This window comes from Zootoca vivipara, chromosome 1 (genome assembly GCF_963506605.1).
Source record: "Zootoca vivipara chromosome 1, rZooViv1.1, whole genome shotgun sequence".
NCBI lineage: Eukaryota > Metazoa > Chordata > Lepidosauria > Squamata > Lacertidae > Zootoca > Zootoca vivipara.
The window spans coordinates 105,821,365-105,838,838 of NC_083276.1; the positions used below are offsets into that span (position 1 = coordinate 105,821,365).

Genomic DNA, 17,474 nt, shown 5'->3' on the forward strand with positions numbered 1-17,474 from the left:
AAGTCTTTCATTTTGCTTTTCTGTATACCATGTAATTCATTGGCAAGACCCTGTGGTTTTGACTGTACCAATTGGTAATAGTTTCCATTTATCTATCTATCTATCTATCTATCTATCTATCTATCTATCTATCTATCTATCTATCATCTATCTATCTATCTATCATCTATCTATCTATCTATCTATCTATCTATCTATCTATCTATCTATCTATCTATCTATCTATCTATCTATATCATCTATCTATCTATCTATCTATCTATCTATCTATCTATCTATCTATCTATCTATCTATCTATCTATCTATCTATATCTATCTATCTATCTATCTATCTATCTATCTATCTATCTATCTATCTAATATGTATATTGTTCCAGCTTGTTATAGATTTTGGCTGAAACAAATTAGAACTGAACACCAGCAAGTCAACAGGAAAATGTTTTACAGGGCAATTGGTTGCAATTTGTGTAGGTTTCTGCATTATTTGCAGTTCTAAGGTCATCAGTCCAGCTATTTTTCCACAAAGCACAAAACTTCCCCTTGTTTACTTTTGGATGATTAAGGGCTTGTGGTTGCTCCCTTTCACTTCTGGTTTTCATGATGCAATGCTAAATCCATCTGGGAAGATTTACCCGGGATTTTTGCACAAGTCGCTGTTTTGGATGGTGCCACCCACACTGATCCTTCTAATCTCCAGTCTGCCATTTGAACTAGCAGGGAGTAACCATGGGACTGGTACAGTTCACCTGATACCTGAAAAATCCTCTGGAAGCATGTGAAAAATTTGTAATGGAGGCAGGAGGCTCTATCAGCTCAAACCTGCAAATGTTGTGTGAGAGATGAAGGAAATCTTTAGGAGCAAATCTACTTTCCTGAAGGAGGACAGTGTACTGCCTTGGGTTCATATTGCACAGTGCAAAAGTAAATCTTAGGACGCTTTTGCCTTTGTACATGGTAATCCTTTCCAAATCTGCTCAGAAGTAAATCCTGTTGAATTCAGTAGGCTTACTGACTCCTAGGTAAATGAGGTTAGGATTGCAGGATCAATGTTCTTTTGTACCTGGTAAAAGGTAAAGGAACCCCTGACAGTTAAGTCCAGTCGTGGACGACTCAAGTTGTGGCGCTCATCTCACTTTAATGGCCGAGGGAGCTGGCGTTTGTCCACAGACAGCTTCCAGGTCATGTGGCCAACATGACTAAACTCCTTCTGGCGAACCAGAGCAGCGTACGGAAATGCCGTTTACCTTCCCACTCAGGGCTGGCTCTAAGGCAAGGCTGGGTGGCGCAATGTACCAGGGCGCTAGGCTGCCAGGGGGCGCCGCGCTGCGCCCGCCAGACAGTCACACTTGGAAACAGGGGGGGGGGGTTTGCCGGAGGGATAGTTCGCGCCAGGGCGCCAGATATGCTTAAGACGGCCCTGTTCCCACTGTAGCGGTACCTATTTATCTACTTGCACTTTGACGTGCTTTTGAACTGCTAGGTTGGCAGGAGCAGGGACTGAGCAATGGGAGCTCACCCCATTGCGGGGATTTGAACCACTGACCTTCCGATCGACAAGCCCTAGACTCTATGGTTTAGACCACAGCACCACCCACGTCCCCTTTTTGTACCTGGTAAAAAGTAAAGGTAAAGGGACTCCTGACCGTTAGGTCTAGTCGCAGGCGACTCTGGGATATAGATCCTTAAAAAAACCAAACCAGAATACTGTATGCATTTTGGCTGTTGTAGGGGTTGTATTCAAATTACAGATGTGGGAAAATGCAAAGACTGACTTAAAAGTGTTGTCTTGTAAAAGGGGCCTTGGGTTCCCCCCTAAAATTAGAACCATGCAGTCTCAAATGTTGTTCAGGAGCATGGAAAAGAGAACAATGGGGATTAAGAATGCAATGTTTGCAAGAGGAAGTAGCAACAATGAAGGCTTCTAGTAGTTTTGGCTGGAATGTAAGAGATGTAAATCACAGCTGTCTCATGAACTTACAGTACTTGCACAGCTGTGGGACTTTGAAAACATCAAAGAAGCCCGCTGCTACTTTGGGTAGAGAACATATGCACTGCACTACATGGAACAATTTGGTCTTCTCTTGTAATTTAGAATTATAATATATATAATATGAGTTTTGCAAACATATAATTATAAGACAAAAAGTACATTAATTAAGAACTCTAAGGTTGGCAAACACTCACAAGAGGGTACATGCATTGTTGTTGTCGTTTAGTCGTGTCCGACTCTTCATGACCCCATGGACCAGAGCACACCAGACACTCCTGTCTTCCACTGCTTCCCGCAGTTTGGTCAGACTCATGTTGGTGGCTTCGAGAACACTGTCCAACCATTTCATCCTCTGTCATCCCCTTCTCCTTGTGCCCTCCATCTTTCCCAACATCAGGGTCTTTTCCAGGAAGTCTTCTCTTCTCATGATGTGGCCAAAGTATTGGAGCCTCAGCTTCAGGATCTGTCCTTCCAGTGAGCACTCAGGGCTGATTTCTTTAAGAATGGATAGGTTGCATATGCATATGCTTTTTAAAAATGCATCCCTGTGCTGCACAAGTAATGTTTCTCTGTATTAACATCAGAAGTCTGACTTAGCCAATGTATAGGTGAGGCATAATGGAATGAATGTCTTTTTTCTACTCCTTTAGTTCACTGGCTTTTCTGGGCAACACATGGGTGGAATTGTTCTGTGGGAAATAACTAATGCCAGCCTAGTTGAGATTCAAGTTCAAGGTCTCTTTTTCTTACTAGACATTATTTCTACCCTCCAATCTTTTCCCTATGAAGACACTGGCAGCACAGCTTTAGCCATGTGCTTTCTTCTGTGTGTGGCAAAACAGTCTCGCCTCCCCGGATGTTGGTTTTACCCACTTTTAATATCTTGGCTTCAGAGAAAATGGATTATTTGAGTCATGATGGCATGGTTGCAAATTTTGTGCCCAACAGATGTTGTGGCCTTCAGCAACATCTAGAGGGCACCAGGTTGGCTACCATTGAATTATCCATCCTTCCTGTCCATGCAGTGAGGGAAACAGGGGGAGCGTGAGCTCAAAGTTCATTGCTAAGTTTCATCCATATGTTGACAATCCCAGAAGTTCCAAATACTGTCTGAAGAAGCCAAATTAAGGGGAGCACAAGAAACTTCCTGAAGCAGTGTTGCAATGTGGTGCCCTGCAGCCATTGTGGATACAAATCCCATCATTCTTTACCATTTCCATGCTAACGGGGGCTCATGGGAGTTGTGGTCCACAAGTTCTGCATAACACCACAATGTCTACCTCTGCACTATGGTATCCCCATCATGCAGGTTTTGCCATCCTGCACATTCGTTACTGGGTGGTTTTTTTTTGCAGCAATACTACAGATTCTGTGAACACCCATGAATGTATCATACATCTAAGACGCTCATTTTTATTAAACATGCTTAAGAGTGAAAGCTTTAATAAATGCTTGGACATTTTTGTTAGATCCCATATCTTTCTACATTCTGAGAGGAGACAAGCACTCTTTATTTTGATGTCTTGAATAGCAACCATGGTGTTACTAGTCACTCCACCCCAGGTCTAAAGACTTAGAGAAATGAAGAATTTATACAGGACATGTGACTAGGGCAGGACCTTGTTAAAAGTCTGTAGGTTAGAGAAGTGTGAACACTCGTAGCCCTGGTATACATAGCTGCCAAGTTTTCCCTTTTCTCGCGAGGATGACTATTCAGCATAAGGGAAAATCCCTTTAAAAAAGGGATAACTTGGCAGCTATGCTGGTATAGTTGCTGCCCAATGAAAAGTGAAATGAGGGCAGGCTAAAGTGGATTGAAGGGGGAAGAAGTGAGCAAAGAAAGAGATTTGCAAAAGCTACATGGGAAAAAATGGGTAGAACTTGGCTCATTTGAGCTATGCAAAATACTACAGGCTTGGAAATGGCAGCTCTTAAGATTTCAAACAGGGAAGAAAGCATGTACAGTATTCACTTTAAAGCTCCAAATTTAAACAAAATAAGTATCCTTACCTAATGCAGGCTACATTTTAGTCCTGTTTTTCACCAAGAGTTCTAAAACATACAAGCATTTTCTTTCAATCTTCCAGTGTCTCAAATCAGATTTCTTTCAATTTATAGTAGCTACTGTGGTGGTATAGCTTATCTCCCCCTCCTCTTGAACTCTGGTCAAAAACCAGACATGTTTGTGCCAGAGTGCCTAACGGTAACTTATCCAGGTTTAGCCTCGTAACCTTAATTATATGTGGAATGTAGAGAATGTTGTGTGCTGTTTTTCTTTATAACAGGACAGTAAACCCGTAGTCACTTGGTATTAAAACATTCCTTGCAGCTTCACTGTTTGGTTTTACTAATGCAACATGGTTGTGTAAAGTAAAAGTGATCCCATAACATGTTTTGAATTAATATTTTATTATACAAGTTCATTTTGAATGTGACGTGCAAAAATTGCACACACTGGCCTTGTGTCTGGCTGTATACGCACAGTCACTTAGAACTCTCTATTTCCCTTCTTTAGGAAAAAAAGAACAGTGTTAAAATGTTAAAAGCCGTTTTGAAGAAAAGCAGAGATGGTGGAAAGGCAAGCAAGAAGGAATCTGGTAGGTATATTTAAATGTTGGTGAACTACCAATTTTAATTACCGTGTGATTCCAAAAATACCTGCAGGGTTGGATTGAGGAATGTTGGGCAGAGCCACACCATACATTAAAGACATCCTATGCACATTCAAAGCATGTTCCTATCTCCCAAAAGACTCATGGGAACTGTAGTTTCCCAGCACATAGCTACAGTTCCCAACACCCTTAACAAGCCAAAGTTCCCAGGATTCTTTGTGGGAAGCCATGTGTTTAAAATGTGTGTTGGGTGTGCTTTAAACATATGGTGTGGAGCTGCCTACTTGTCTGCTCCATTATAGCACTACTTACCTTCAGCTCCTCCCATTTCTTCAGTTTATGTATTGGTTTCTGCTTTAATGGATGATCCATTCGATGGTGGGAGATGTTTTCTGATCTCCACTTCATAAGTGTTTACTGTGCCAGTAATGAACTCTGTTTAAGTGACCTACTGAAAGAGGAAGGGAGTGGTAGGAGAACAAATGCTTTGTTATATCTCAGGCTATATGTACCTTGCATATGATATAGCACTATGGTGGCAGGATTCAGCTTCATAAGAATCTCCACTTCTATAATAAATGTAAAAATTGTCTTGATTTTACATCTGTGAAACCAGTGGGCTAGTTCAGACACCCCCATGACCAACGAGAATGAACTGCAGCCAGCAGTTACTTATTTTGGGGGAAATAGACTTGATATCATTTTCAACAAACTCAAACTTAATACAAAGACTCTGTAGAGGTATACCGTTATACAATGGCACCAAGTTTCAAAGGAAAGAAATTACATTGCAGTTGTTGTGTCATTCAGTGCTGCAGGGTCAAGTCTTTGCATTATGTGCTCCCCCTCTTTTCCCTCTGCAGTGACTATGAGGAGGAGATTGGGCACATTTGCTTTCCATTTTTGATTAACCACAGCTGTGTGTTTCATCCATGTCTGACATACTCTGGCAATCTTAACCATTGTTTGTTTGAAACAAGCCAACCTCGTGACCCATTATTTGAGATGGGAAGGAGGTGTGTAAACCTGAGGTTTACTCCAGCTTTTTCCCATCACAAAGAGCCATACTTCATCATAGCGCCCAAAGCCAGCTCAATGTCCACCAATATGTCAGGCAAAGAAGTACTTCCATTCACGGGAATTGGTTTCAATGCTGTTTGTGGCTCCTTGCAGAAGCAGAAAAATTATGCACAATAGATTCATGTTTCCTTAATGTACACACTTTATAGACAGTACACAGAATTCAGGTTTGCTTAATAACAGCATTTGAGTTACTTTGCCACAGAATTTTGGCACCAGTGCAGATTGCATAGCAACTTGATTATGTCTAAAATGTCAAATAACAATTAAGATAGGAAGTCCCATGATTATGAGTCATAGGGAGAGCTCTTCTGCAGGTTACAGAAAGCAGCACATGTGAAATGTGCAGCATAGACGAAATATTTGTGCAAGACCTTTCCAGGCAGAATATCTAGTTAACATCAGATTGCAAGCTTTGGGAGTGTAAATGCTTTAAATTTTTGACAACTTTCCTAAGTTTCAAGGGGTGCCAATAAACAAATGTGAGCAAATGTGTTATAGTGGTTAGAGCACAGGTAGGCAAACTAAGGCCCGGGGGCAGGATCCGACCCAATCGCCTTCTAAATCCGGCCCACAGACAGTCCAGAAATCAGCATGTTTTTACATGAGTAGAATGTGTGCTTTTAGTACCGCTACAGCAGGAAGGTGAACAGTGTTTCCTTGCGCTGCTCTGGTTCACCAGAAGCGGCTTTGTCATGCTGGCCACATGACCTGGAAGCTGTACACCGGCTTCCTTGGCCAATAACGCAAGAGGAGCGCCGCAACCCCAGAGTCGGTCACGACTGGACCTAATTTCCCTTTTCTCGCGAGAAAGCCTATTCCGCATAAGGGAATTTCCCTTTTTTAAAAAGGGAGAACTTGACAGCTATGGTCAGGGGTCCCTTTACCTTTAATACTTAGATGCACAGGATATCTTACTTAAAGTTACTGTCCTTATCACTTAGCACAGGGATAGTGGGCATGCTGCCTCAAGACTCTGGGACTGCCAACTCTCACCAGCCCCACCCAGCATGACCAATGGTGAAGGCACCACTGGAGCACTTCCACGTTGACTACCCCTGACATATTAAATGAAAGTATTAACTGAGAATTTATTAATTTTAAAGTCAAAAGTCAAAGCACATTCTCTTTTAATTACCCCAGAAACAAGGCAGAAAATAACTGGACCACATATATCAAGGTCCAGCATTCAGCTGCGTTTTAAGGAAGTAAGTTCATAGAATTTATTGTCCAATGCTTGTCATGATCATTCCCCTTTAAACCACAATAGCTGCTCATAATTTGCTTGGCAGCCACTCACAGCTGTCTCTGGGATCCTCAAATGATTTAAAACAAAAAAATCAAAATGAACTGAACGGTGATGTCAATTTCTAATCTCATAGTGGCCTCCTGACCCTTATATGGGCGTAGGTCAAATATTACTTCCGCCCACTGTGGCTAAAAGAGTTGTCAGAGCAGGTGTGTAACCTACGCCTTGCATTTCTTTCTGAGAGGGAGTAGCTCATCTAACCGACAAGGCTGAAGTTCATTTCTGAACATAAATAATTTTGTCTCTAATTTCTATCTTAGTTTTTAGCAAAGCGAGTTACAGTTGCTAAGGCTGGCTATTCTGAAAACCCTGAAATATCTTCCATAAGTAAGAGATTCCCCCTTTCTTAAACACGGTAATCTCATACTTGAATAAAGTTGCCTAAGATCATAATACTGGTCTCATTAAAAAGGGGTTTACATAAGATCTGTTTTTTTCAAATAATTTAAATTCTCAATTCTGAGGCCAATATCTATGGGATTTACTAAATAATTACCAAACCACCAGACTTAACATAATTTTATCATTTATCAGGGAGTCCCAAAAACTATTTTAAAAATGTCTTTTTATTTGGTAATCATGTTGTGCTTATTGCCATGTCATAAGCATGACGATTGTGGTGCTTCATCAATTTCAGGTGTAATATGCACCCATGTCTATGAACCCAACTATTGTTGGAGTAGATAACCTAAAATAAATGGCAAACTCCACTTTTTCCTGCATTTGCCAAAGGGGAGAGCATCACAACAAACTAGGATTAGACCAGTTTGCTACTGCCAAACAACCAGTCAATGCAAACCAAGATTCACACATCAGCTTCAAACCATAGTTTCAGATCTTGGTTTGTTGGCCCCAAACAACCATTGCTGTTTAACCTAAGACAGATTTGATGTACTGTATAGGTATGCCATGGTTTAGTGTTGTGTTCAAACCCAGGCATTATATCTTAGTCTGAGACTTCTAATTTGAAACATAGATGTGACCTTTGCATGTCTTTGAAGCTGTCTGATTAAATACAGGTATTTGGACATGGTTGCCAACTAAGGCAGTAGTTGTGTTTCCATGATATGCTTCAAATGCTTTTTGATAAGCTTTAGTTGTCAAAATATATTTTTTGATTTTGAAATCTTAAGGCTTATTAGGCTAATCTAGTTGGCGATTTTGTTTTGCTTTGTAGCCCTTCTCAGATAAACTTTGAATTTTAAGTGAAAAGAACTTTCTGGCATGAAAAGTTCAGATCTGTTAGTTTTAAATGTTGAACTTGGGCTGGAATCTTTTCAAGTTAGAGTTTGACTTTTGGTCATTCTTCTAAATACATTCCTCAACAGAAGATGCTTTGTTTCATACTGAATATATGGGTCTGTTTCTGATTTATTCCGTGCTGCTGTGCCCATTTTTTGTGGTTCTTGGTTATTATAAAAGAGTTCAGTACAGTGGCATTTCTGCTGAGCAGTAGGTATTTTGTGTGGAATTACAGTTTCTAGGGAATATTTTTAACTCCAATGAGATCTTTAAGTATCAGCACTAGTGTTTTATATTTAAATGAACCATAGGCATTATTTACTTCAGAATGGCCTAATAATTGATACTGTTGCAAAATTATGGCATTGGATCAAGAGACGTCTTGCATCAGTGAGAAGACTTCTGCTTGCGCAAGACAGGACAAGCCAAAACTCTCCCAATTTCTCCATTCCTCTGCATCCCACTGTGCTCCATCACATTTGACCCTCAGAAGTGCCTTTTCAGGGGATATAGGAAGCCCTGTTGCACAAGACAAGTCTCAGAGTTCTGCTTTTGTGTTGTCTTTCACTTAGAACAGAGCTTTCCAAACTGTGTGTCGTGAGAAGTTAGTATATCAACTGCAGTGTGTAAGTGTTGTTTTTCTAACTAGGCCAATGCCTTTTGTCTTTGAACTAGCATATAGCTACTGTAATTACAAAAAATCACCATATTGTTGGAGTGAACTATTCACGTCCATTCTTAAGACACCATTCCTTGATCATTTTTTTCTAGCGACCCCATTTTTCTTCAAAGTTTGTCACAATTTTGTTTTAACAATTGCATGTTTTCAGTTTCTGACATCTTTAGTCTCAGATGTGCACAGTTCCAATTTCTGTTCCTTACGTTCTACTGAAAATTCACCGCTTAAGATTTCTAATTATAATCTTTTCCCTAAATGATAGGGCTGCTGTTGTTATCCTTTAGTTTTCCACTGCTTTCTCTATGTTTTATCACTTTATTCTTTTATTTGATCATCATTTTGTTTGTTTTTTAAGTGCTGTCCTTCCTTGGTTTAATTCTTAATGCTTTCTTTGAAGTTCCTGTTAGTGGATTTTTATCTTCTTTCTCTTTATCAGTTGGTGTCACCATTAGATTATGTTCTCGGCCATCATCTTTGTGCATTTCACCCTTTCTCCACTTTTGCTAAAATTATTGCTTCATTTGGTTTTCAGTATCACATTATGCAGATAACATCAGGACTTAGCTAGCAGATGTATTCCTTACTTTTACCTTTGGTTCTTTCAAATATTTCTAACTTTACTGCTGCAATTCTCATAATGACATTAAATGTTTCCTTACTTTGAAAAAATAAGACTGAGTTTCTACTTTTACTTCCCAGATATTACACTATTCTTGTTTTGTTTTGTTTTGGAAATAATACCATACAGTGGTACCTCGACTTACGAATGACTCGACAACCAAATTTTTCGACTTACAAATGGGGCAAATGGCCGCACGCTTACGAATGTCTCGACATCCGAAAGGAAACCACGGCAGTTTTAGATAGGGATTTTCTGACTTACAAATTTTTAGATAGGGTTGCTTCGACTTACAAATTTTTCCATTTCGAATGCATTCCTATGGGAAATCACGTTTCCAATGGCGCTTTTTGACCCATGAAGGTGCTTTCGGAACGGATTAAATTCATAAGTTGAGGCACCACTGTATTATAATAGCTTGGGTGCTACCTTTGATTTTTGTGACTTTTTAATCAACCCCTATAATCTTCCATCTACTTCTTTCTGTTGGGTCCAAGAAACCCTTTCATTTATGTTCTTCCATTAACTCATACATATTTCGCTTGCTGGTATTCTGGTTCCCCCTCCCTGCCCCTAGTTTTTTCCTTGAATTTGTCTATGCATTTGATTCAACCTTACAACTTCCTCCTGTGTTTTTGCTTTAGGGAGTGATTGGGCAACAGATCATATATTTTGTGTGTGGAAGCTGGCAGGTTCAATTCCTGACATTTCCACTTAAGGTGATCTGGTAGCAGATGATGGGAAACATCTCTGAGTTAGTTGCTGGAGAGCTGTTGTCAATCAGAGAGAGAAAATAAACTGGTGTAGATGGATTCATAGTCTGTCTTAGTATGCAATAATAACTAGGTAGGCTGAGCCCACGTTTACAATCCCTGCCAGTATCCCTTCTCCCAAATTCTTCCTGAGGATAGGAATCACTTAATATTTGTGCCTGTTCAATGACTTTGATCTGGGGTACTCATAATGTCCATTCAGCATTAAGGGATAGAGAATAAATAAATGATTGTAATATAAGTTATAATGCAAAAGAAATAAAATGGTTGTTTCGGCAGCAGATAAAGGAATACAACAGGAACATCATGGACGTAAGGATGGGAAGTCAAAATGTAAGACATTATATTGAAAGTAAATTGAATAATGTCAATTTTTGTGTAAATATATATATATAATTAAAAAATACTGTCCATTCAGCATTGTGACGAGCAGGGCCGGCTCTAAGGCAAGACTGGGTGGCGCAGGGCGCCAGGGGGGCACCGCGCTGCGCCCGCCAGACAGCCGTACTCGGAAATGGGGGGGCGCCAGAGGGATAGTTCGTGCCAGGGCGCCAGATATGCTTACGACGGCCCTGGTGACGAGTTGTTACACTAGTGTGGCAACGCCTGTGCACTGGAATTCCCTGACTATTGGCATTAGCAGGCATTCTCACTATGTAGTTTTAGATGTCTTTTGAAAAGTCTTCTGTTTCAACAAGCCTACTGAGATGCATGATTTAATTACTTACATGTGTTTTAAATTTTTATAGATTTTCATCTTTGTTTTTTATGGTGATGGGCAGTTTCCAGCCCAATGATTTCTACTTTTGCAATGGAACTTCCCTCCTCTCCTTTCCCATGCACATCCTACCCCACCCCCCAGTCTGCTCCAGAGGGTTGTGGGGGGAACCCTGTGTCAGATTTAGGGTGGGGGAAAGGGAAGTTCCATTGTACAAGCAGAAATTCTTCTGCTTTAGGTGTACACTGCTTGGAGAATTTTTAAAAATGAAGCTGATTATACATTTTTCTAACTAAAGAGAACAAATTAACCTTAAACACCACAATTTTTGGAAACATTTGGTTGTGGCAAATTCTAGCTGCTGCATCTGTGGAAGAGAGTTATCTGGACTTTGCCATACTGTACAGCTTTTTTAAAAAAAAATGCACGCAGACAGTGTGCACATCATGAACATTGAGGTGCGTTAAATCATTTGGCCACTGTTTCTGCATTCTTGTTCAGTGGTACCTTGGTTTAAGAACACCTTAGTTTATGAACAACTTGGATTAAGAACGCTGCAAACCCGGGAGTAGGTGTTTTGGTTTGTGAAGTTTGCCTTGGAAGCAGAACATGTTGTGTTCCATTCGTTAATTGGGTCTCCCGCTGCTATGGGAAAGCACACCTTGGTTTAAGAACGCTTTGGTTTCAGAACGGACTTCTGGAATGTATTAAGTTCATAAACCCAAGGTACCACTGTACATATGTCAGATTAGATAGATAGATAGATAGATAGATAGATAGATAGGTAGGTGATAGATGGAACATAAATATTCTTAAATATCATCATAGTTTAAAAAAAGAATCTCACAGGAAGGATGTTTTTTCCTAACGTCTTGCTGGGAGTACTGAGCTGAATGTTTTGTCTTTCTTTTATTATATGGTTTGTGTTTAATGGATCTCATAAAATGTTATTCAGTGGTATAAATAAATGTTGCTTAGTCCTGTCTTTAGCTTTGCATGCATGGACATATGTCTCATATTGCTTTACAGTATATGGCTTTCTCTTAATTATAGTGTTTGGAGATGTGTTGTACTACAGATCAAGATAGATGTCCTTCCTTACAACATGTCTAATAACTGATGCCTTAATAATTTCTTAGACTTGTTTTTTACAGACACTGCCCTTCATCTGTAGGCCTCAGGGTGGTACTCATCATCAAAGTACAAGACAAAAATACATAATAAAACAAGAACAAAAACAAAACAAAAGAATACCACCCCCAAAAGCACATTCAAAAGCAGGCATCCCCAAACTTCGGCCCTCCAGATGTTTTGGACTACAATTCCCATCTTCCCCAATCACTGGTCCTGTTAGCTAGGGATCATGGGAGTTGTAGACCAAAACATCTGGAGGTCCGCAGTTTGGGGATGCCTGTTCAAAAGGGTATAGGATGTTAATTAGCCAAAGGCCTGGTTGAAGAGGAGCATTTCCGCCTGGTTCCTAAAGGGGTATAATGAAGGCGGCAGCTGAACCTCCCTGTGGAGAGCATTCCACAAATGGGGAGCCACTGGGAAGAAAGGCCCATTCTCGTGTTGCCACCCTCCAGACTTCTCCTGGCAGAAGCACACGCAGCAGGGCTTCAGGTGATGATCACAGTGTCTGGGTAGGTTCCTATGGAAAGCGGTATTGTGGTCCTTAATGGTTTAAGACTTCAAAGGTCAAATTCAGCACTTTGAATTGAGCCCAGAAACTAATTTGTAGCCAGTGCTTTACAGGTGACACTGCCTTGTGCTAGTAAAGGTAAAGGGACCCCTGACCATTAGGTCCAGTCGTGACCAACTCTGGGGTTGTGGCGCTCATCACGCATTATTGGCCAAGCGAGCTGGTATACAGCTTCCAGGTCATGTGGCCAGCATGACAAAGCCGCTTCTGGCGAACCAGAGCAGCACATGGAAATGGTGTTTACCTTCACACTGTAGCAGTACCTACTTGCACTTTGATGTGCTTTCGAACTGCTAGGTTGGCAGGAGCTGGGACCGAGCAATGGGAGCTCACCCCGTTGGGGGGATTCAAACCGCTGACCTTCTGATCGGCAAGCCCTAGGCTCTGTGGTTTAACCCACAGCGCTACCCGTGTCCCTTTACAGGTGACACTGCCTTGTGCTAGTACACACTGCTAAAATCATGGGTGTTTTGCTTTTGTTGCTGCTAGAAGTTAAGCCATGATTTGGTTTGGCATTGCATTCACCTTTTAAAACCATAGTTAAGTTTAACTATTATTTAAAGTGACTTGAAGATGAAGCCAAAGGAGCTAACGACGTTAACTTCCCTAGCCGAATAGTTTTGTATCTTCCCTTCCCCTCCACTTCATAGCTAGGTGGGGCAGAGGTAGATAACTGAAATATAACTTGAATCCACAAGCTTCACAAATACATTTGTCTGCTTTAACTTCATAGCTGCTGTGTCCCAGTTTCATATTGCTCTTAGGCTCCTTCCATCTTATTTTATCTTGAGCATATAATGCTCTTGTATAGATTCTTATCATGAAAACTATATAAGTTGGACATTGTGTGCATTACTATAAATTAGATTCCCACTTCGAAGGTTAAAAGAACTGGAATCGTAGAATTAGGTAGACTTTGCATTCTGAGGTGCGTATTCCCAAACATTTTATTCATGTCCTTAACTTGAGAGCGGCATTCAGGTCTTGTATACAGTGGTGAATTTTAAGCTGTCGTCTTCATCGTGTTTGATTTACATAGACTACAGAGGCTCTAAAAGTTTCTCATGTTGCTTATCCCTTTTTCAATTGATGGATTAGATACGGGATTCAAGTTCTGTTTTCAAGCTTGTATGTCTTACAGAATAATTATTTGTAGTATCATTATACTGTCTATCTTTAAAAGATGTTAATCTGATTAAGCCCTTTAGTTGCATCTGATTTGCCATTGGGAATTCAGTTACATTTTCAAGACATGCCCCTTCTTTAGCACCATCATCAGTTCACTGGTTATGCTGGATGCCAGAGATAAAACAGTGAAAGTATAGAAAATGAGAAGTTAGCAGAAAGCCAGATTGCATAGAGTTTATTTGATATTGCTGGAATATCAGGGTGCTCCAGGATTGAGAGGTGGTGTTTTATTAGATTTATAGGTCAATAGTTTTTAAAGAATATTGTAGTATAGAGGAGTTATATGAAAATTTATATTTGTGAATATTCAAATGGATTTTCAGTATGTTAGGCACTTAATAATTACTTTATTACAGATAAATATTTGACTGGATAGGTGTGTACATAAAATACAACAAATATGTATTTCAATGTATGGTCAGTTGTGAGTGAGCTGTATTTATTCAGTGGATTGATAATAGCTAAATCAGGCTTCTAGTTCTCTCTTAAATACTCTGTTATTTTCTGTTTCTAGTCATCTCTGTTACTAATGGTTGTTTATGATCAATAAACTTCTTAATTTATTAATACAGTTCTTAATACATGTAAGTATTAACAGGTCTCTATCACTTAAAATAAATTCCTATAGCATATTAAATCAGAATTTGACAAGCACTCTTGGTCTCAGCGCCTCAGGTTGTGACTTGCGTTATGAAACTCTGAGGCATAGTTTATACAATTGTCACTAAACAGTGGTCCATGAGCCTCAGGTTTGTGTGTTCCCCTTGCTATCCCTTCATGTGTGCAAAGGAAAGAGTCACAGTTTCACTTTTGACTAAGCCTCAGTTTCCTGTTACATATGAATTCTGGTAACTGTGGCTTATTTTAACTCCTAGATAGTTTGTTTTATCAAACTAAAATAGGGATGTGGAACCCGTGGTCCTTCAGATGTGACCAAGACAGCAGTCCAATGACATCTGGAGGGTCACAGGCTCACCATCCCTCAGCTAAATTTAAAATACACCATGGGTGCCTAAGTCTTATATAATGGGGCACTGTGGCTTAATTAAAAATAGAAGATTTGTTCTCCTCCTCTTGCATGTGAACTCACAGGAGATAAAAGTGATACAAGTGGACAGTCTGTGACAAGGCTCACTCTGGCTTAGTTGCAATAATTATATTGGGCTTAATTTTTTTGCCTCTTGGTTGGTGTATCTTGGTTACTCATTTTGCATTAACTGCATTCATAATACTTCAGAGTATGTGTAGATAATTCAGACATCAACTCTTGCTGTTTATTTTGCAGCTACCAAAGCCTTTGACTGCTTGAACAGGTTGTTATTATGCATGCTTCTTATAAAGCAATCTCTGTGTTAATACATTTAACACCACTTATTTTTTTGGTTAATGGGACTCTGTGCCAAATAGTAAGTGACTGATCTGAAATACTTTCAGGCATAAACAAAAATTAAGTAGAAGATCAGGAGAATCTTTATTTGCACCAATCACTAGCCATAGTAATAAAATAAAATGTACTGAAGATAGAGCTAAAGGCTTAGCTATACAAAATACACTCTAGAGGTTTACATCAGGGGTCCCCAAACTTACCCGGCTTTGGGCTGGTGCCCACTGTGCCGATCGCGCGGCAGGCCGGAGGAATGTTAGAGGCGTGGCGGCACGCTTCCGGGTCGGAAAAAAGCGCCAAAAATTGTTTGTGTGCATGCGCATGGGCCTCCCCTGACCTGGAAGTGCACCGGAAATGACGTTTGCGTGCTTTTTTCCCAACCCGGAAGCGCGCCACTGCACCTAACCTGGAGTGGACCCAACATGAGGTATGACTGTAATTTTTTTTACTTTGGACTCTCAAGACGACGTCCTAGTTGCAGTAAGACAGACAGTAGCACAAAACAAGGACTATCATACACCTGGGTTGTCCCGAATGTCTTGGAATCGCTAAGAAATATGGTGTCTGGACGGAGTTTTGCTGAATCAGCAAAAGGTCTGGGAAACCCTGGCAAGGTATGGCAAGCTGGGCTATTTTTATTTTAAAAATCAAAGAAAATACCAAAAGCTCAACAACTTGAACTGGAAAAACAATGCTACAGATTTTCACTTTTGGGAATCCGTCAACCCTAACAAAACTCAGAATCAAAAGATGGACACACAAAGCAAAAAATGTCTTAATTTCATTTGGCAATATCCTTTATTGGAGAAGCTGTCGAAAATAAAGACATTAAAACAAGACAATATAGGGGACAACTCCTGTCGGCAGTGGTATGGTTCATGCAGTGGGTCAGACAGGAACCAAACAGAACTTCAACAGCAGCTTCACATGGGACACTATGGAGAGATTTGCTGGGAGGACAAAAACAAAACCCAGTATTCTGAATATTAATAGAATTGCCTGTTTAGGGGGAAAGAGGGGGAATCCATTATTAGCTGTTGTTATGTCAGTAATTCAAACACTGCCTCTATCTTCCGAACAATAAACCCGAAAAACATAACATTGTTAAACTAATATTCTCCTGAGCTTCCAAACTAGAACTGGGTGTTAACTGCTGGTTGCCGTGTCCTTTTTGAAAGGAAGCAATCCTCTAAATATCATGTGGGGTGTGGGGTAGAATTAAAATTTGAGTATAGCCACAGAGAAGAAGTTGCAAAACCTGCAGAAAATGCTGCTTTGTTAGTTTAAACCAGTCATCCAGGGTAGTTGTTATGACTACTGCTGACACTTCATTATTGGTTCAGAAGGGTCATATAACACTGAACGACAGGAAAATACTCCACAGTTGCAGCTTTTTTATGTGTAAGTAAATTATTAAATGTGCTGAAATCAGGGGTGACTAATTACCATTTTGGGAGCCTGGTATAGCCCCCCACCCACCGTTTTTTCCTGGCCTTTCAAGACACCTCTGGTTTTTGTAGCAGCAGCAAAACGAAAACAAAAATAAACACTATGCTGGGATGGGTGGAGGTCAGTGCTGTTGTTAGGGATGCAAATTGTTCACTCCCCAGCCATCGGATTAATCATTTTATGAGTGGAGAATGGGGTGGTAGTCCTGTGGTGGTAGCCTTTCCAAGAGTATTATTATATTTTGGAGGGATGCGTTTAGTGAGAGAGTTGAGGCACAGAGTGGCAGAATGAGCAGATGGAGAAACCTGCAAATTTGAAAAGCTATTTTGTTGTTAAAGGAATTTGTATTACACCTAGTATTTCAACATCTGTTGTCACTGGTGCACCAGAAAGAGCATTATAACCCTCCCTCCTCACTTGATCTGCATGGACCATGAGTTAAGGCTGTTGGCTTTCGTGCCTGTACCTGTATGAGTGTCTTGGGTGGCCCCACCCACTGCTGGTAGGGTTGGCCAAGGGCAAATGCAGCCCTTGAGCAAAAGGAAGGAAAAGAAAAAAGCGACTAGGCACCCCTGCTGCTAAACCATTAAAAATCTGATCTTGGAGAGAAACTACTTTAATCAGCAATTTTGGCTAAAATACCTACAGATTTTAAGACCAGTCATGTGTATTTCCTGAAACGAATTAAGTGCTTCTGTGCATGCGCATGGCGCACAGAGTGCTTCTGT

General features: G+C 40.4%; 1 protein-coding gene across 3 annotated transcripts in view; it reads left to right on the forward strand.

The window, feature by feature from the left end:
- The window catches only part of TANC1 (tetratricopeptide repeat, ankyrin repeat and coiled-coil containing 1), a 131,056-nt gene that overhangs the window by 42,638 nt on the left and 70,944 nt on the right, over positions 1-17,474 (forward strand). For 2 of the 3 annotated variants that reach the window (XM_060280045.1, XM_035132073.2), the window contains exon 2: positions 4,507-4,588. The exons of the other annotated variant lie outside the window; for it this stretch is intronic. In XM_060280045.1, the coding sequence (XP_060136028.1) occupies positions 4,528-4,588 (61 nt within the window). In that variant the 5' untranslated portion in view covers positions 4,507-4,527. The remainder of the gene's footprint in view (positions 1-4,506; positions 4,589-17,474) is intronic. 3 annotated transcript variants of the gene reach the window in all.